The sequence below is a fragment of the Petaurus breviceps genome, unplaced genomic scaffold, assembly GCF_028583685.1.
Source record: "Petaurus breviceps papuanus isolate PSGF00001 unplaced genomic scaffold, PetGlider_PUasm1.0 76, whole genome shotgun sequence".
Taxonomy (NCBI): Eukaryota; Metazoa; Chordata; class Mammalia; order Diprotodontia; family Petauridae; genus Petaurus; species Petaurus breviceps.
Window position 1 is genome coordinate 61212627 of NW_027186473.1, and position 20585 is coordinate 61233211.

General features: G+C 38.9%; 1 protein-coding gene and 1 long non-coding RNA gene across 9 annotated transcripts in view; one reads left to right on the forward strand and one right to left on the reverse strand.

Annotated features, from left to right (window-relative positions):
• MAP9 (microtubule associated protein 9) overlaps positions 1-6068 on the reverse strand; it is a 74300-nt gene extending 68232 nt beyond the window's left edge. For 5 of the 8 annotated variants that reach the window (XM_069105602.1, XM_069105605.1, XM_069105600.1 and 2 more), the window contains exons 1-2: positions 5676-6068; positions 619-703 (exon numbers count right to left, since the gene is read on the reverse strand). In XM_069105602.1, the coding sequence (XP_068961703.1) occupies positions 619-703; positions 5676-6053 (463 nt within the window). In that variant the 5' untranslated portion in view covers positions 6054-6068. Of the gene's footprint in view, positions 1-618; positions 704-2074; positions 2240-5675 lie in introns of all 8 variants that reach the window. The other 3 variants (XM_069105606.1, XM_069105604.1, XM_069105603.1) reach the window with 1 other exon arrangement.
• A 6493-nt stretch (positions 6069-12561) lies between these two features.
• The window catches only part of LOC138174851 (uncharacterized), a 46785-nt gene continuing 38761 nt past the window's right edge, over positions 12562-20585 (forward strand). The window contains exon 1 of the long non-coding RNA XR_011171832.1: positions 12562-12810. This is a non-coding gene — a long non-coding RNA (uncharacterized lncRNA). The remainder of the gene's footprint in view (positions 12811-20585) is intronic.

A 20585-nucleotide genomic window follows, 5' to 3' on the forward strand; every position in this document is an offset into this window, starting at 1 on the left:
CTAGTTCAGATGCTTTTAGGACTGTTGTGGGCATCATGCAACCACTGGTTGTGAATTTGATACCTTTATATTACAGGATCACAAAAATAGTGATCTCCCATAATACATTTAAAATAATTTTCAACTCTTAAAAATTAAACTCACAAATAATTTTACTGGGTAAAGCCAGGTTTGAATAAATAACAAAACAAACTTGAAAAATTACAGCCAGTATTTATTACACTGACCTGATCATTTTTACCTTTTCTACAAAAATTGATGGTGCGAAATTTAGTTCAAATGACTTGAGGGTTATCAATCTACGTGTAGGAATATATATTTACCTTTTAGAAATTATTTTCCTGCAGCTTGAGAGGATTGCAACACTGGCTGCCTCTTAGCCCTCCAGGCTCAAAGCAAACATCTTTCTCTACATTCTTCCCCTTGACCCTCCCAACATATATCTAAGGAATCATTAAGACATCAAAGAAAATCAGAAGTAGATCTTTAGCAAAATGTTAGTTAGAAGGCTATGTTGCCCAATTAGATTGGCATAATTCTATGTCTGTAATTTAGATTCTCATAGCTTGGATGCAAAGAAGGGAGAAAGGAATTAGACTACTTTTTTCAATAGCATACCAACATCATCACTGTCAAAATCATCTGAGTAATCTTCACTTTGTTGTCGAGCTGTACGAGCCGAGACTGCTTTCTGTAATTCATCCTGAAATGATATAATTCAATAAGTTTCCTTTCAAAAATGAAGGTCTCATATCTAGATACTTTTTCACAAAAAATTTTGTTTTAAAAATAAAACATAAAAAAAAACATTAAAAAAATCTGTTCCTAGAACAAAAATGCTTTTCCAATAAATTTCTACTGGCTTGGGCTTGAAGCTAGAACCAATCTGCTCTAAACTACAACTCAAGAAGAAATTTGAGTTTCTGTCTCTCTGTTATAGATATGGACTTGATGGATATTGTGCATTTAAAGGCTTAGTCCACAGATGCAATGAAAACATCAGGGAAAATTTAAAAATCACTAGATATCAACAAAAAGATCCTTAAGTTTTATGTAAAAAAAAAGTATTTAGAAACCTGATTTTATTTAATTCATTAATATTTAAAGGTTCATTGTTGGAGGCAATATTACAGCAAAAATCATCAACTAATATCTACAAAAATAATTTTAAAATTCATTTGTGAATGCTCCCCCATATAAATACCACTCATGATCACAACTTCAGACTACCTTGAAGATAACCAAACCAAGACACAGCTTTTCTGTTTTCGAATATGTGGAGTTCCACACAGAAGAATGATTAACTTCAACTAAAGCAATCTGTAGCTCAAGACATTCTACTACTACACATCTCAATCCCAATTCAATCATATAAAGTTCCTTACTTTGCTACAGTTTCCCTCTTATTTCTGCTTATGCCCTTTTGACTCACCTTGCTATCATTCGGCTCTTGAAACCTTTCCTAAAACTCCTGTTTGGGGTTATGTGCAGAGTACAAGTGTACTAGGACCCACTTTCCTCTCTAGTTTAATTCCCCTTATCTTTTGATAAATAGTTATAATTCTTAATCTCTTAAAAGGTTTCTTTTACCCCCTTTCATAACAACTGTCCCATTTACAAAGGATGGCTAAGTGGTGCAGTGAATAGAGCACTGGCCCTGGAGTCAGGAGGACCTGAGTCAAATATGGCCTCAGACACTTAACACTTACTAGCCCTGTGACCTTGGGGAAGTCACTTAAACCCAATTACCCTGCCCTCCAAAAAGCAAAAAACAAAAACAAACACCAAATCATTCCACCCTGGTCCTAAACTAACTAATCAACCACTGCAGTGCTGTCACATTCCCTAACAAGCAAATGTTGAGGAGGTAATGAAGTAGTAGTCCTTGATGCTGCTAAGCCATAAAGTGTTTTATCAGCTTTATATCTTCAAAGAACCTCAGCCAGCTCTCAGCCAGAACTTACAGCCTTGTGCTGAAACACTCCCCAAAGTCTATGCAAATTACTATTATCCCTTTCTCATTGTTTCACATATAAATTTAATAAAAATTTAAAATAACTGAATTTATTTTTACCTGGAAAGTAGTTCTTTTGGCAACTCTTGGACTCTTGGTATAGGCCAAAATAGTGCTACACAATTCATCAGACATGGTGATTTTATAACAGGTTAAATATAGTTGTTGAATTTTTTTTCTTCTTTAAGTTTACACAATGGCCAGTATTGAGAATGTTGATTCAGTCTATCGTTGGGGAATTAAAATATAGGGAGATAAGAGCAAAATTAAATTTGACACATTTTGTTAGTTCAATTGATGCATACATTAGGTATAAACTTCATCTGAATATTTGGAATATACCTACACTTGACCATCTTTTTATTTTTCTGGTCTGGACCTGTGATTTTATAGGTGGAAGAAAATCCTAGCACTGGAATTCCTAGTGGTAATCCGCTCCACCAATGTGGATCAATCACTGAATCTGTAACTTGAAGGTTTTAGCGAATTACCTGGCACACCATGAAGTTAAGGGATTTGCCCATGGTGGCCTAACTAGTATGAGCTAGAGGCTAAACTGAAACCAAATCTTGCTAATTTCAAAGCCAGACATTCACCCACTATGTAATGTTGCCTCCCTTTGACATATTTAAAAACAACAAAATGGTATTTTAATAATATATCTATAGTCTTCTTACAGAGGCTTAAAAGAATTTTAAAAAGTAACCTCTAAACCAACTCTTTTGGAAAGCAGTAAACTAAAGGACTTCATTTAAGAGATTTAAAATTTGCTCCTCTATTACATCTAATACGATCCCCTTTCTAATTTATGCCCCACAACAGAATAAAGAAATAATAAAATCACTGAGCTTTACCAACAGCAGAACTTGTAACTGCAAAACAGTATTTCTTTCCTTATACTCTTAACTGTAAAAGACTGGCATAAAAGTTTTTATGTGAAATATTTAATTCTAGGACAACACAAAAGGCAATGTTCCTCATCCCTCCCTCCTAAGCCTTCTGAAAGACAAAATTTTAAGAAATTATTTTTTTTTCTAAAATCCTCCATTCTATTTCATATCATTTATGAAACGTGTTGGACAAAAGGTCTAAAGTGTAAGGGGTCTGCAGATATACATGGGCAGAAAAATAACCTTTAACAGAAAAGTTTACTCATGCTTCACATTAAACATAGGGTGGAATGACCTGGTGTCAGAACAACTAAATTCCAGTTTTAGCTTTGCTACTGTCTTGGAGAAAGTCACTCAAGCTCTCTGAGCTAGTGTCTCTTTCTGCAAAATGAAGAAACTGTACTAGTCTTCAAAGTCTTTTTCAGTTATAAATCCTATGACAGGTTAATAATTTTACTTATCTTGGCCACAGTTTTTCTCATTGAACTAGATTATTTCTGATACCTTCTAGAGTTTAAAACTCCATTATTCTAAAACCTGGCTTCTAATTCTAGCTCTGCCATTTACCAGCTGTGACTTCTGGCAAGTGTGATTCCCCCTCTCTGGTCTTGAGTTTCCTCACATAAAATGGTGGTTGGAATAGATCTCCAAAGTTCCTTCCAACTCTGAATACTTTCAAGATCCCATGATCATAGAGTTGCAACTGTAAAGGACCTATGTTATCCTTTATTCCAATGTATTACTTCTTCATGTAACATCTCTGACAAGCATTCTTCTAACTTTCACTTAAATACCTTACATATCCACTACCTCCAGAAAAAAGTTCATTATGCCTAACTCTTAATTGTACCCTCACCCTCCTCATGGGGTCTACTATCTCTATTACTGGCTGCTACTAAAGGACCCCAAATTTCTGCCTTGGATAAAATGAGAAAGTTGAACTAGATGATTTCCAAAGTCCCTTCAGTGTCAAAAAACCCATTTATCATCCTTTGATTTAGAATTAAGACATCACTTCACCTCTCGGGGCTGTCCTTTCTTTACCTGTGAATGGAAGGGGTTGTTCTATATGCTATCTAAGTTCCCTTCTGGCACTGAATCTATGACTCTATAATCTTATGCCTAGGAGTTTGAAATCACTTGACGTTTTAGGCCTCAGTTGAGAAACAGACTGGTGTTAACTGCCCTGAGGGATTTTAAATGAAGAAGAAATGGTTTCAGATCCCTCACAGAGACACTGTGTGGAGTTCAGAAAGCCATTTAGCTTCTCTGAAATTCAGTTCCCTCATTCATAAAATGGGGTAAATAAAAGCACCTACCTCACAGGGTTGTTGTAAGGTCCATATGATATAATAATGTAAAACGACTGTAATGTAGGTACACATATAAATGTGAGCTATTAACTTGTCATGTTGTAATTAATCTCTTTAGTGGGAAAAATGCCACATTTGGAATCTAAGGAAGTAGATTCAAATCAAAGGTTGGATGTCTATTTGTTAGTAATGATATGGAGAGAATTTTTGTTCAGGTACTGCTTGGAACACTGTGTTAAGGTCTCTCCAAACTCTGAGATTACGTGACTTTGAATCATGGTTCTAATAATTATCACTTGTGTGATCTTGAAGTCGTTTGAATTTTCTGATAACCGGTTTCCTCACTGATTAAAAAATAAACCTCACAAAAACCAGAGGGTAAACGAAGAACCAAGGTAAACGAAGTAAACTTTCACTAAGGTAAAACTGGAAGGTAAACCCTTCTGAATCTAAGACTTAATCTAGGTGGTTTTGAGGCCTGTCCTACCTGACTGTGGTACCTTGGACAAGCCCCTTCCTGTCTCTGGATTTCATAGGAATCAGATTTAGAGCTCAAAGGGCCTTAAAATGATGGCCTAATCCACTCCCTCATTTTGCAGATAAAGAGACCAACTAGACCAAATTCACATGAACAAGTAAGTAATGGCAGTGGTGGGATCTCAACTCAGGTTTGCCCATTCCAAAACCAGGCTCTTTCCACTCTTTGACGCTGCTTCCCCCCCCCCCCCCCCCCCCCCCCCGCTCGCCGGCGGGGGCCGGCCAACACAAAAAAAAAAACAAAGGAAGGAAAAAAAAAAGAGGGGAGGGGCGGGGCCCGCCGCCGGGCGCGCCCCCCCCCCCCGGCGGGAGAACACCCGGCCCCCCCCCCCCCCCCCCCCCCCCCCGCCCCACACTCTGGGGGGTGGGGGAGGGAGGGCCTAGAAGCGCAGTGCCCCAGGCAATTAGCGCTAACAAGCACTGGCAATTGGAGCTCCTTCTGGTCGGGAAGTCACAGGCCCAGGAAGGAGAGCCGCACATTTTTATGATGCTCCCAGAGCCTCAGGACAAACCCCATGAGATGAGAATGCTTATATTTTGCAAAGGAGGCAACTGAGGCACTCCGAAGCTCAGTGGCCTGCCCAGCGTGTCCGTCCTGGGGTATTTGCTCTAGAGATCCCGTGCTCCAGAGGCTAGCCCCCCACCCCGACCCCGACCCCCCAGGAGCTCACGGTTACTGGGCACTTTAAGGCTTGCGGAGCCCGTGACATATATATCCGCCGGCCCCGGGGGCGCTGTGCAAGGAGCACGGGCATTGCCCCTCCACCTGCCCCAAGGCTTCTGCGGGCACCCTCACAGCTCGTGCCGCCCTCCTCGAAGCCCCTGGCGGCCGCAGGCCCCGACCCCAGGCGCCTCGGGCACGCGGGGGGCCGTCCCCTCCGCCCCAGGGATTCCGCAAAGCCGGGGTCCTGGGCCGCGTACCCATTCCCGTGGTGGCTCCCAGGTCTGACTGAAGTCCGGGAGTGGTGGGTGGGTGAGGCCCAGAGTCGTGTGAGGGACTGAGGAAGGTCGTCTCCTCTCCCCACGGCCTTGGACAACGCTGGCCTTGATCTTGAGGCCAAGGCTGGACTGGGTTCTCCCTGCAGTGTGGAGGCGGGAGAGGGGGCGGGAGCTAGCCAGTTGCTCCAGCAACGGGGCCCTGGCGGAGGAAGTGAACGCACAACCACCGGCCTCCAGCTCATCCCATTTCCCCCATACTCCCGCCCACCAGGTCTTTCTCACCCCGGGTCGTTGCCAGGGAAATGGGGTGGACGTGGGAAGTGACGTCACGGTAGCTGGTCCTGGCAGGGAGGGAATCATCCTCTGCCTCCTTTTGACTTCCTAGTTCAGAGTCTGTCGTCTTGGAGACGCCAGCCCCGCCTCCTTGCCTCGTTTGGGAAGGGTGGAGGGAGAGAGAGAGGCGAGGAGGAGGAGGGAGGAGGGGCGGTGCTAAATCTGTCAGGTGGCCTCCAGTTAGGAGTCTGGAGGAGGAGGCGACGGGAAGGTGGAGGACTTCGGTGGGTTGTTGGGGTGAGAACGCCAGGAAGTTGTGTCGCAGTCTGATAGGACGAGCGTCTAAAGTTCCAGAATGTTAGAAGGAAGAAACATGCAGGTCTGCGAGTTCAGCCATCTCAGGTGTTACATACCCCGGGGGAAACGGAGGCCAGGAGTGGGGAAGTGACTCATCCAAGATCACGCAGCCAGACGGGGCAGAACTAAGAGGAGAAACCAACCATGCCCCATGCCCGAAGGCGGGTCTCCTATGCAGAATCTCAGAGTATCTGGTCCGACAAGGCCGGTAGCAAGAATCTATTCTACTGCAGCAGCACACTGCAAGCATCTATTCTACATCATCATCATAGGATGATAGCAAGAACTTATTCATTTTAATAATAATAGGTGGAAGCAAGAATCTCTTCTACATCATTATAAGAATAGATTTAAGCAAGAATCTATTCTACAGCATGATGATGATGATGATGATGATGATGATGACGATTAATATTTATGTAGTGCTTTACGGTTTGCAAAATGTTTTCCAAATATAATCATTGCCTTTTTTCCTCTCAGTAGCCCAGGAAGATAGGTGCTATTATTTTCCCCATTTCACAGGTGAGGAAACTGAGGCAGGAAAGGTTATATACATGGGGCAAATGTCTGAGGTTGGATTTGAACTGGATTTTACTGGACTCCCAAAACCAGGGCTCTACCATCAAATTCACTGCACCACTTCCTCAGGCTTTTTTTTTGGGGGTGGGGAATGAGATTGGGGGGTGTTGTTTGTTTATAAAGACAGAAAACACTACCTCCCTGGAAAGCCAAATCCATTTTCAGATAGTTATATTTTCCCCCCTTATATCAAATCTGTCTCCCTCTTTGCTGCTCCCATGTGCTCCTAATTCTCTCCTTTTCAGACAAACAAAACAAACCTCATCCCTTTTCCATGTGACCTTGTGACCCTGGAATACTGGGTCTATAAGGCTGCTATAAAGTACCCTGTAAATCTCATCTCTGGGCTAAATAATCCCAATTGTTATCAAAATTAGCATGCCCTCCAATCCCTTCAGCACCCTGGTTCTTTGCATTCTGCCAAACAATCCTGAAGCTGAAAAGTGTTTTAGATCTCAATTTTTCCAATTTATTTCCTATTTGAGAAAACAGATCCATAGAGGTGACATGACTTCTCAAACTCAAATACATAGTAAGTGATAGAACCTAATCTCAAACCTAGCTCTCTTGATTCCACACAAATACTGGGGCAAGTTTCTCAGTTTCCTTATGTATGAAATAATTAAGGTATTGTGAAATAATTAAGGGAAAAGATGGTAAAGTGAGGTAAAGGGATTTGCCTACTGCCACCCAGTGGCTAAAGTGGGATTAAAATACAGTAAATTTGTATGTATTTTCTTATATTATTATAATTCCTGAAGCTTCCCCATCCAACTCAAACCCCCTGATTTGCTCAGAGTAACAAGCAGTAATATCCACAAACCCCTTTTCCCATCATCAGGGATTTCCAATATCATCTAGTCATCAGTCCCTCAAGTCTTCCCCTTGGCTCATCTATCATGAATCAGGACCATTTCCCAAATCCAGACTCCCTGCTTTCTTTTCCCTCCAATCTCTGGTGCTGTTGGATCCACCAGACTGTAATGGTAATGTAATTTTGAGTTTGAAGATCCCTTTTGTGTTGGCAAGAGTAGCAGGTACTTAACACTTAACTGATCAAGCCACTGATTGGGGGAACAGAAGTATGAACTCCTATCTCCTGTTAGCTGACGTAACAGGAAGGAGTTGATCGAAAAAAGTAGGTAATACTGTGTATATAAGAAAAGCCCCAGAGAGGCACAGTCAGAATTTCCTTGAGACCAGGATCTGGTGGCAGAACAGCTACAGAAAAATGGAGAACTGAGTCCTGAGAACTTGTGGTGGTGGTGGAGCTTCTTCTGAACAGGATCCCAGAGCCTGGAGCCAGGAGCCCAGAATCTGGAGCCCAGGAGCCAGGAGCCCAGGTGACTGGGATGCTGAGACTTTGTTTGTGGCTTGGTTGAGCCTTGAATTCCCTGGAGCAGAAATGGTGAAGGAGCTGACATGGACCAGACCCTGTGAAGTTCAGTGTGGAGCAGGCCCTGCCCAGAGAGCTGGACAAGGAACTGGGAGCTGTCTGCCACTATACCCAGGTGACAGTCTGGTGAATCCAAGTAGAATCTGGGACCATGGAAGGGGATTCAGGGAATCTGAGAACAGGCCCCAAGTCAAGATGAAAAGACCTTTCCTTGGGTACTGAGTAATTATGGAATTACAGTTTATTAGTGACCTAAGGGGTAGAGGATTTTGTGTATGATACTTAGTAAGACTTTGCTGAATAAGTGACTGATTTTTTACTTTGATTTGCTTTAATTTGATACTTTGAGTACTTTGACTATTGTACTTTGAAACTACTGATAAGTGACTAATTGAGTTAATCAAGACTTTGCCCCAAGGGTGAAAGACTTTGTGAACTTTGATACTACTGATAAGTGACTGATTGAGTTAACTTAAGAGTGACTATTTTACTTTGAGACTATGTTGTGAATATTATATTATGATTTTCTGTGATAACTTGGTGAATGCTGTATTTTGAATTATGCTGTACCTTGATTTTCCATGTATGTTTTGCTTTTGTTATGGAATAAATAGAGTGTTCACTATACTGAGTAATCAGAATCTTTAAAAAGCTGTTCACAGTAGCAGTTCTTCTGGAAAGCTTCTGTGCATGGTATTAAACAGACTTATTGTTTTTGTGTACCCAATTCCACCCAGGGGCTCCAGTTCCACTAATTTCCCTGATTTCTTCTTACTGTTCAGTCATGTCAAACTCTTCATGATCCCATTTGGGGTTTTCTTGGCAAAGATATTGGAGTAGTTTGCCATTTCCTTCTCCAGTACATTTTACAGATTCAGAAACTGAGGTAGTCAGAGGTTAAGTGACTTGCCCAGGGGTACACAGTTACTGTCTGAGGCCAGATTTAAACTCAGATCTTCCTGATTCTAGGCCCAGAACTGTATCCACTGTGCCTTCTTCATTCCCTAATTATTGTTATTTTGTTTATATGTTTTATCTGTTTATATAGTTAGTATCTATTTTTAAACATATATTCCCCTTTGTAGAAAGTAAACTCTTTGAGGGTAGAGACTTTCTTCTTAAAATTTGTATCTGAGTGCCTACTACAGTGCCAAGAATTGCTTAGTAAAATGCTCATTGATTGATTTGTTAAATTAGATAGTAATATTGTTCTTCTTGTCCCACATTTATCGTTAGGATCAGAGATTTTATATAGGGAATGTTTTGAAAAGTGTGAGATCCTTTAAAAATACCAATTTTGAGGCTTGGAATTCATTTGACCCACTAATGTTACCTTTAACTATCTGTCTAAAACCTCTTTTCAGGAAAGGATTATATAAGTCATTTGTACCTTCCTGTGAATTGAAATTTTGGCATTGTTAAATTGCATGCAGGCACTGGCTAATAGTAATTTTTTTTTTCTTGTAGACCAGGCCTTTGTGATGTGATTCATGGAGAAAAGCTAACAGTGGGTGATTGACCTATGGAAAGACAAGCAATAATTGTTGATAAAAATAAAACAGCTTTCCACATTATCCAGCTCCCTCCCCACCTCCCATCTTGTTCTGGGCTCAGTAATCAACAATAATTAAATCAATATGATCATACTACCATCCTTCCTGTAAAGGGCATGTCAACTAACTGCCTTATGGATTAAATCACTGTCTCTGTGATTCTCCAGCTACTACCTTCCTTGACCATCACTCCCATATATTTGTTGTCTCCCCCATTATAACTTTGAGGATAATTAGGAGCTGTGTTTTGTATTTGCCTACCTAGTGGTCAGGACAGTACCTGACGTAGTAAACACTTTAATAAATGTTTTTTTTTTCATTCATGTTAAAACCTGATTACTCTTTTAAATTTGGTCTAATCTATTGATGATGAAATCAATTGTCTTTAGAGAAGTTTCCCCCCTCCCCAGACTTTTAGGTGGCACAGTAGTCAGATTGACCTGAGTTCAAATTTAGTTTTAGACACTGGTTGTGTGATCCTGGGTAAGTCACTTAACCTCTGAGTGCCTCAGTTTCCTCAACTGTAAAATGGGGATGATAATAGTACCAACCTCACAGATTTGTGAGTATCAAATGAGATATTTGTAAAGTGTTTAGTACAATATCTAGCACATGGTAAGTGCTTAATAAATGCTCATTCCCCTCCCCTTCTGTAAACCCCTAGATTTTCCTTTAAAACTTCATGATGGGATACTTACATCCCACAAGGTGGCAGCAAAGGTTTTACAACCCAGGCTTTAGACCTTTGTGTAACTACTCCATTGTTCATTTCCTTCTCACCCATTCTGCCAGTCATTTAATACTTAAGCTTTACTTGAAAGACAGCATTGCATACGAATTATTTGTTATGGTTTTTAAAACTAGAACAGTTTTTCTCTGACAGGAGGATGCCATACTCATATGTATTAACCATATCTGAACACTTAAAAAAAGTCCCCAGCTTTCTTAATATTTATACTACCAAAATCCCAACCAGCCAATTAGCCTCGATTTATTTCAAGCATATTATTGATTTAGTCATTCTGAGAGTTAAAAGGATGATTTGCTTTATCAATGAACAGGATTATACATATACATACACCCATATGACTACTCAGGGTCTCTAGGAATACTAAAATTCTAAAAGGAAAAAAAAAAGAGAAAAAAGCATTCATATAGTACTTATTATGTGCCAGATACCGGGTGAAGCACTTTTTTAAAAAACAAATATTATCCCATTTGATCCTCATGACAACTGAGACAGGTGCTATTATTATCCCCCAAACACAAATAAAGTGTTCTTTTTATCTATTATTTTATATTAGGTCAGAAAGTTCTATGTGTGCCTATAAAATATATTGATGAAGGTAAAATAAATCAAGAATGAAATGAGTGTTTTCAAAGATGTCACCTTTATATTTAGAAGTACAAATAGCAGAAAAAGACCATTTGAACCCATCTGAGGAAACACATTTGGTGACAAGCATAACAATTCAATATAATTAATTACTGCAAAGACATGCAACAAGGTGGGATGAATGTTTAAACATTGGTAAATTGGAACAGTTAGAAACAATGAACTTGTCCAATCAGATTCTATTTCAGTCATTTTATAGAAACGTATTAAAGAAGAGTTTTGTATTTTATTATGATAGTTTTCCTAATAAGAATATTTCTCTTAAAACTATCTTTCGTCAGTTCCTGAGTATAACATGATGTTTTCCTTGCATAGATTGAATCCAGATGTCAAACATTTATTTTTATAACAGCAGTTCACTGCAACATTGCCAATTTTTCTCCTATCTGGGATAAAGATATCCCTTAATAAAAAGCTTAGACTGACTCACAGTAATCCTTCTTTTCCTAAATTGAACATCTATATAATCTCTCTCTTCCTGTACTTTTCTTTATTCTTTTATTCAAGCCATCAAAATTATTCCTTAAAACAACAACAGCAGTAAAAGCAGCACATCTTTTGAAAGTGAGGGAAGATGTTTTATGGGTTACCATGGCCAAAGAATTCATCACTAGTGACCAGTCTATTGTTAGCTAGACTAGTTTTCAGAAAGCAGAAATAATTCTATTGGTAAGCTAGTCATGTAGCACGAGCAAAGGATAAGTGATGTGCAGCTGTCATGCTCCACTGATATTCACAATATGCCAAGAGAACTATAGACAGAAATCTCCTCCCCCCCTTGCACATTAAATGAACCCTCTGAGGAGACCTGAAGGAAGGGCTTGGATGAATGCTGCTCAAAGGGCTAGAGGTCTTGTGATCGCTACTAATGTTAGTACCCACATTGATGAAATCCCAGATTCATGAAGTATTAAAGAGTAATGTCCCAAATGAAATGTGATGATTGACTGTCAATGAAAACTTTTCATTGTTAGTACATCTTCCAGTTTTTATAAACATTCTCATTTTATAGATAGCAAAACTGAAGCCCCCTGGGGTTAAGAAACTTATTAGCAGTCACATTGGAAGTCTGACTAAATCCCATGTTCTTTCTACTACAAATGTTTAGTAGTCACTGAAAGTTATAGAAACAGGACCCTAAAATTCTGTCCTGGGTTCTTTTTTCTGTGTCTCTCTGTCTCCCTCCTAAAGAATATGTAACATAGTTTTATAATAATATGATAAAGCATCAAGGATCAGGCCAATTTAGCTGGTGAAACAGGGTCCCAGGAAAATGCTATGTATCTATGAAATCTAAAGTGCTGAAAAATAAATGAAATTCTTTAAAGTCTTTATTTCCAAGCAAAAAGATTTTGTAATTGGGAGAGGCTCTAGAAATGATCTAATCTAGAGGGAGGAGCGAAGATGGCAGAGCGGTAGAAGGCAATGTGGTGAGCTCTTTTCCACACTCTTTCAAACAGATCTAGAAAATGCACAGACCAAATCCTGATCAGGAAAATCCAGAAAAAAGCCACAGTGAGTCCTTTATCCAACCCAGCTCAGCACAGGGAGTCAAACAAGGAGGTATGTGGACCCTGGGTCTGGCTAAGAACATAGTGCATGCTAAGAATTCCTAGTACCTGGGGGAGACTGGGTGCCAGGGTAAAAGGTCCAGATCCAGACCAGGCCACCCCCAGATCTACACTGAGGCACTGTGACAATGACAGGTGTGAATTAGCAGTTTTGTTACCCACTGCCCAGTTCTGGGTTACAGATCCAGAGCAAACTGAGGAGACCCTATGCACAGTGTGACATTCCAGCAGCTGCAGTGGTGCTCAGACCCAGGTTAAGAGCAGGGTCTCATTTCTAGCATTTAACCCAAAGAAATAACCAGGGCAAGAGTCTCAAACCAAAGGAAAGTCTACAGTTCTGCTGCTTTAAGCCAGCAGAGATTTCCAGCTGTCTCACAAGGAGAGACTGCAGCAAGTGTCTATTCGTGTAAGATCTAAACCCAGGTCTAAACCTAAACCGGGGTGGGGGGCATCAAATGCACTTTGCCCTTCCTGGATCAGACTTTGTTTGGGAGTACTGAAAAACTGTGCAGGTTCGCAGCCTATCCCTTAAATCTTGAAATAACCCACCACTCATTACCCTAAAGAAATCAGCAACGACACCAGACCACACCTTCCCACCAGTATCTCTGGCTTTTGAGCTAACATTAGCCCCATCTTGTGAGGAAATTCTCTCCCTACTCCTATCCATTCTCTACCCAGCTACCAAAGAGATTTCCATGAAGTGCAGGTCTAACAATATTACTCTCCTATGCAACACACCCCAAGGACTTTCTGTTATTACCAGATCAATATAATTTTCAATATAAATTTTTAATCAATATAAAAACATTTGTTTGGCATTTAAGCCTTTTACAACTTTACCCTTTCCTGCCTACCTTTTTAATCTCCTTATGCTTGACTCTCCCCCAGATTCTCTATAATTCAGTTGCACTGGCCTGGTTGCTGTGTCTAATACATCACAAGCCATGTCCCAACTCCATGCCTTTTCACTGGCTGTGCTCAAGCCTATAATACCTCCCCAGGACCTCTGTCTCCTAGCTTGTTTGTCTTTGAGACTCACCTCCAATCCTACCCTTTGCTCATGTTTCTGCCCCCTGGCTGATAGTGCCTTCCCTCCGAGATGACTCTCCATCCATGCCGTATCTCACCTGTGTCCCCCACTTTAGAGCGCGAGCTCGTGCTTTTGCCTTTCTTTACATCCCCAGAGTGAGTTAGCACCGAATGAACGCTTGATGACTGACTCTGGGGCTTTCTTCTTCTTCTCTGGTAAGGACGATTAAGACTTCTCTGATTAGATTCAGTAATCAAGGAATGGCATCAACATCTTCAACTATGGGTGGTTGTGATGTTTATAGAAACACCCATTAATAGGCTTAACACATGGAGCCTGGGTCACATGGAGCTCAGTATGGAAGGAGCTTGTCCAATTTGGAGGGAGAGAGAGAGAGAGAGAGAGAGAGAGAGAGAGAGAGAGAGAGAGAGACAGAGAGAGAGAGAGACAGAGAGACAGAGAGACAGAGAGAGAGAGAGAGACAGAGAGACAGAGAGAGAGAGAGAGAACCACACAAGCAGAGAGTGAGAGCAGGCAGAGAAGAAAGCTGTGAGTGGGCAGAGGGAGGAATTGTCTAGGGGAACATGCTTTTGTGGGGAGGCCTGACAGAAAGAAGGCTTATGATGTTTGCACTCCTTGGATTAGTGATGAGTACCCTGTTAAATCTCACCTCCTGGTATCCTAATGATGTTCCAAATAAATATTTTGGTTTTGCCTTTGAGGAAGAAGAGTTTATTGTATTTTATAAATCTATCCTGGAAATATGTGTGCATATTCATAGTAGCTGTTATGGGTATCACATTTGTGTTACAGTGGTCCTGGGGGTGTATCATTCCAATCAAACAAATAGTATGGTGATATCGGTAAGACAAAATTTTCAATATTTTATACTCATTTATCCATCCAACAAACATAGGTGTGGACAAAACTGAGGGAGTATAATCATTTTAATTATTAAATTCTCAAGTCTGGACTGGCAATAGAAATTCTAAGGCTTTATCGATTTCTTCCCTCAATCCCTTCCCATTTTTTATTCCTAAAGAAGGCATAGAAAGACCTGAAAGGATGGAAGAGCAAATGAGAAGAACCAGGAGAACACTGTAAACAGTAACCACTATATTGTTTTAGGAATGACTTTGAGCAAATAAATCATTTTGACTATTATAAACACACAAATTAAAAAAGGACATATGAAGAAATATGCTATCTGTGTCCAGAGAAAGAACTGATAAATAGAAGTATGTATAGAATAATTTTATGTATATGTGCATATGTAAATGTAATCTATATGTATACACACACTCATACACATACATATACCTTATGTCTAATGGTAGCCATCTTGAGGGGGGCAGGATAAAGGAAAGAAAAAAAAAGAAATCTACATGTTAACTGTTGTATATTTGGAAGGCATAGCAAGTTGTACATGGTAGATTTGCAGTTTCATGAACAATCATCTTTTTTATTGTCCTGTGTTATGAAAATGCTTGTTTTGTTCTGTGAATTAAAAATAAAATATTTTGGGGTGCAGGGGGAGGGAGGAAGACAACAGACATCAGTATAACTAGTCTAGTTCAGTGAGGAGAAGGCATATTTATACTGTAATATACTTAGCCACTAAAGGCTCAATGGGAAGGGAAATTATAGGCTTCTTCAGTAAAGTACTTGCCAGCTGAAAACTATACTCCTATCTGCCTTCATCCTCAAAACATAATAAAGTTAGTGGATTTTTTTTCCTTTCTTTTAACCTGGAACCACCAGGAAGACAGCTATTCTATGTCTAGAGTTTGAGTAAAGCCCATTGCAAAGCTAAAAGAGGCCAGTGATCACAGAGACAAATGAGAACCAGCCTCCATAATCAGGACCAGAAACTTAAGAAACTAAACCTTTGTAGACTACTGTGAGAGAAAATTGAGAGAACCATACTTTAGAAGTCATGGTTCTCCTGTGTTTCCAATGATGCTAAGACCTGGAAGATCAGTTCCACATAATCCACACATTTTATTTGATATTGAGTTTGCTGAACCAGCTTTTCCAATTTCCTACAAAGTCAGGAAAGTAGTCAAAGGGTCATGTGACAGAATTTCCCTTTAGAATCAGATTATACTACCCCATTGGCAGGACATTTTCAGAGAGCAGTCTTACCCTCCCTGCTCACCACCAACAGTAACTTGAGGAAAGTGTGATCAGTTTGGTCCCAAGCATTTCCATGCTCTTGAATTGCATTGATTCTCTGACCAGGCTGAAGAAGAAAATGCTTTAGAAGTACCCAGGGCAAAATAACAACAACAACAAAAAAAAACCCCAATAAAAGGGTCACTCCACCTTGACTGGAAAAAACAACAACAGTTGTGAGATAAAACTCTTCCATGACTAATAATCCCTGGATTACAGGAACATCTATGCCTTATTCTTGATCTATTGGATCTGAGGCTGGGGAAGTAGGAGAGGGGGAATGGGGAGAAAAGATATCAACCTTATTCAGATTCAAAAGAGGAACAAGTGACAGTTTGAATATAGCGTCATAATATTTGAACAGTAAACTGGCTATGTGTGTGTGAACAGTTCTGGAACTCTGGATTTAAAAACTAAACAAAAGACTTTCATTTTTACAGTACTCTTATTTCCCTTAACATTCCTATCCTCACTCCCTACCTCTCCCAACCACCACTGAAAACTTCCTTGTAACAAAATAAAAATATTTAAACAAAACCAATTGACATAGTAACTATATCCTGGCAGTGTATGTCCAGTTTTGCCTCTAGTCACCACCCTTCTATCAAAAAGAGGACGTTTCCTTATTGGGTCTGTGGGGCTAAGATTATTCATTACAATCTACCCTAATCTGACTGTTTAATTTTGTCATTTATATTATGCCTAATCTGCTATAAAGCTTTACAATAAGACACGTGGGTTGTTCCTATGATCCTGCTTTCTTCAGTATGTGTAACTTTATAAAAGTCCCCCTATGTTTCACTGGATTTCCAATATTTGTCATTCTTGCAGCACAATACTATTCCAATGTATTTGTAAAAGTGTGCTTCCCCATGAAGCATGTCCACATGGGTCATCTAACTACTGGCCATGGAAAGTATTGATAGACATCTCTGGAATCTTGCTCTCCAAGGGAGATTTTTTTATTCTTTCTTGAAAGGGAGTCATAAGGCAGGCTACTTAGTTTTCCTATGGGAGAGGGGAGTAGGGGGTGGTACAGAAGTTTATACCTATCTGCTCTCCTAAAATATTAATGGAATAGGGGAATAGATTTTTTTTAAGGTTCAAGCTACTTTCCACATCACTGTGAAGAGATAGTGAGTCAGTTACTCAATAAATATTTATTAAGTGTGAATAATACCAGTCACTATGGAAGTTCCAAGAATACAAATACAGCATATGTCTGTGTATATATATATATATATATACACACACATATGTGTGTATAATATATATGTATTATATATTATATATAATACATACATATGTGTGATGTGTATATACATATGCATACAATATACATGTATGTATATAATCTTAGGGAGCTTAACTTCTAATGGAGAAAGACAAAACATAAAGGGAATCAAAAGGAGGGAGATAAAGCTGAGCACCTTCCTTAATGGAGATTCTAAAGAAGAGCCATCAAAATAGAGGGAGGGGCAACAGGGGCAGAAGGGTAATTCTAAGCTGTGAATTCAGGGCTCAAGTGATTCTCAAGGATTAAGAGGTTTCTAAGACATGGCAGAGACATCCAAAGTACAACCTGCTGAGAAATGAAGACACCAAGCTTACATCTATGAGCTTGATTCTTTCCCATCAAATGTTAGTTACACAAAAGATTATCACAGTCAATAGCAACCCTGGGACTAGATGGATTTACAAGAACAGTTTATAAAACATATGAAGAGAAATGAATCCCAATATTACAAAAGTTCTTTTAAAAAGAGGAAAGAAAAGGACCAACAAAAATGTACTTATTTTATAATATGATACAAATATGGTCTTATTATATAAAGTAAGAGAGTCAAAACAGAAAAAAAAACTATAGACTGATGTCCCTAATGAATATCAATGTAAAATTTTTTAAATCAAATCTTAGCAAGGCAACTTTAGCAACATATCACAAAGATAACTCATTACAAATAGGTTGGACTTATACTAGGAATGCAAAATAACTAAAAATATAATTGAACACATTAATAGTAAAATAAAACAAAAATCATATGACTACATGAAGAGATATAGGAAAAATTTTGCAGAGGTGAAGAGAACCAAGAGAACACTTTATAGAATAACAATATTGTAGAGATGAACAGCTTTGAAAGACTTAAGAATTTTGATCAATACAATGACTACAACTAATCATGTTCCAGAAGACTCATAAGGAAACATTCTTCCTACTTTCTGACAGAAAAATTAAAGACTCAGAGTGCAGACTGAGACTTTGGGGTATATAGCCAAAATTGGACTTGACTCTACATATTTGTTATTGTTATTGAGTCATTTCAGTTTTGTCTGACTCTCCATGAAACCATTTTGGGGTTTTCTTAGCAAAGATACTAGAATGTTTTGCCATTTCCTTCTCTAACTCATTTTATAGGTGAGGAAACTGAGGTGAACAGGGTTAAGTGACTTACCCAGGGTCACATAGCTAGTAAGTGTCTGAGGCCAGATTTGAACTCATGTAGATGAGTCTTCCTAATTCCAAGCCCAGTGTTCTATATACTGCACTACTTAGCTGCCCTTTACATATTTGTTACAAGGATTTTATTTTTCGATTAGGGAGAAAAGTAGGAGGGAGAAAAGGTGGGTTTTCATTAATTGAATTTTAAAATAGTGAATAGTAAGTTATTTACCCAAACAGAAAACAAAAATCAAAGAAGTTACATAAGTTATACAGATAAAAATGTGCCAAAAAATCAGAGTGAATGAACTGACACACTAAGAATAAGATGTGTATCATGGGAAGGGTAGGGATGGGGAAAAGGAGAGGAAGAGAGACCCTACTCTCATCCAAGAGGAAATTTCTGGAAATAAGGGACATGTTGAGGAGCTGAATTCCTCTACGTTTGCCTTCCAAAGTCTATTTATCTGTCTGTCTCTGTTTCTCTTCCCCCACCCTGCTGCAGCAGTCAGTTCCACAGAAAGTTTATAACCATACATGTCCTCTCTAGAAACAGAAAAAGTTGAAAAATACCTCTCTTCTCCAAACTCAACTCTGCCATTCATGCAGGCACTAAGTGAATTTCTTTCCTCCCATCTGAAATCATATCCAGGAAGCAACATGCAAAATGTCCCTAGCTAGTCAAGGTTACATATTCATAGGCCATGATTTATTCAGCTATCTTGCATTTATTAGGTATTACTGCCATTTTTTTGCTGCCATGCTTGCTAGCATGAATATTTTGATATACATATGTGTGTATAATAATTATAGGTATCATTTGCATAGTGCTTTACAACTTCCAAAACTCATATATATTATCTCATTTTATCCTCACAACAACTCTGACAGTGGTACAATGATGATTAGGGAGAGAAAGATAAAGACCCTAGCAGGTGTTTTGTGATGGGAGTTTGGACTATAGTGTCTAGGTATTTTATGCTTGACTCCAGCAGCCATGGTCACTGCTTATGAAAAACAAAATCTGATGGGAAAGACTGGAAAGAAATGAAGTTGTTGACTGTTATTGCCTCTTTGAGATCAATTAAAAGATATTGAAGCTTTAACTGTCCTCTCTCTTCCCACTTTTCCTGAAGCTCATAAGTATTTTCTATATGATTTTACTGTTTAATCTGTTTCTAATTTTTATTTGTTTCATGATTAATTTTGATAGACGAGACTGTCTTTATAATGAATATTAATTATACATGTGATTATATATGATATATAGAATAATATATACATTAATTATACATAACTAATTGTACATATTAATTATACATATACATTGCAATGGTGGAAATCTGTCAGAAGCTTGTGGTGTGGGGATAAAAACAGATCAAAACTTTTCTTTTGGACTGCTAGAGATATCATGGAAAGAAATTCTTCTACTAGTGTAACACTGCTTCCCCTTTCCACTTGAGGCTGAATTGAACAAGAGAATTTTGTGGTTTTATTTTTTTTCTTTTGTTATTATTATTTCTTTAAAATTTTGTTTATTTTCAGTTCTGTATTCTCTTGCTCCTTCTAGTCCTCTTCCAATCATTGAAAAGTCAAGAAATCAGATAGAAATTACATATTCACATTATATATATACACATACACATATATAGTCATGTAAAGCATATTTCCACATTAATTATTATTAATATTTCTTCAAGTTCTTAAATAGAAGTCATAGATTAAGCATGTTACTTAGGACTATTTACCCCTAGGCTGTGGAATAATGAAACTCAGAGACTCTTAAGACCAGCCCTCTCTTCATACTGCTTATAAACCTATAGTATATATGTAGGGGTAATTGCTTATGTAGATGAACATTTTAATTTATAAATAATGACATACTTGATATGGTTATCAAATTTACAGATGACATAAAGCTAACATGTGAGATGGCAGTCATTATCTAAAAGAATACTTATAAGCCAGCAGAAGGCTAGGGGAGGAGAGAGGTAAACAGAGCAAAGAGAGGAGGGAGAAGCAGTGGCCATTTCTGTTTTTATTTTTGTATATACTTTTATGTCTATCTCATCAAATTAGCCTAAGATTTTGAAATTACACCGACTGGATTTTGTCA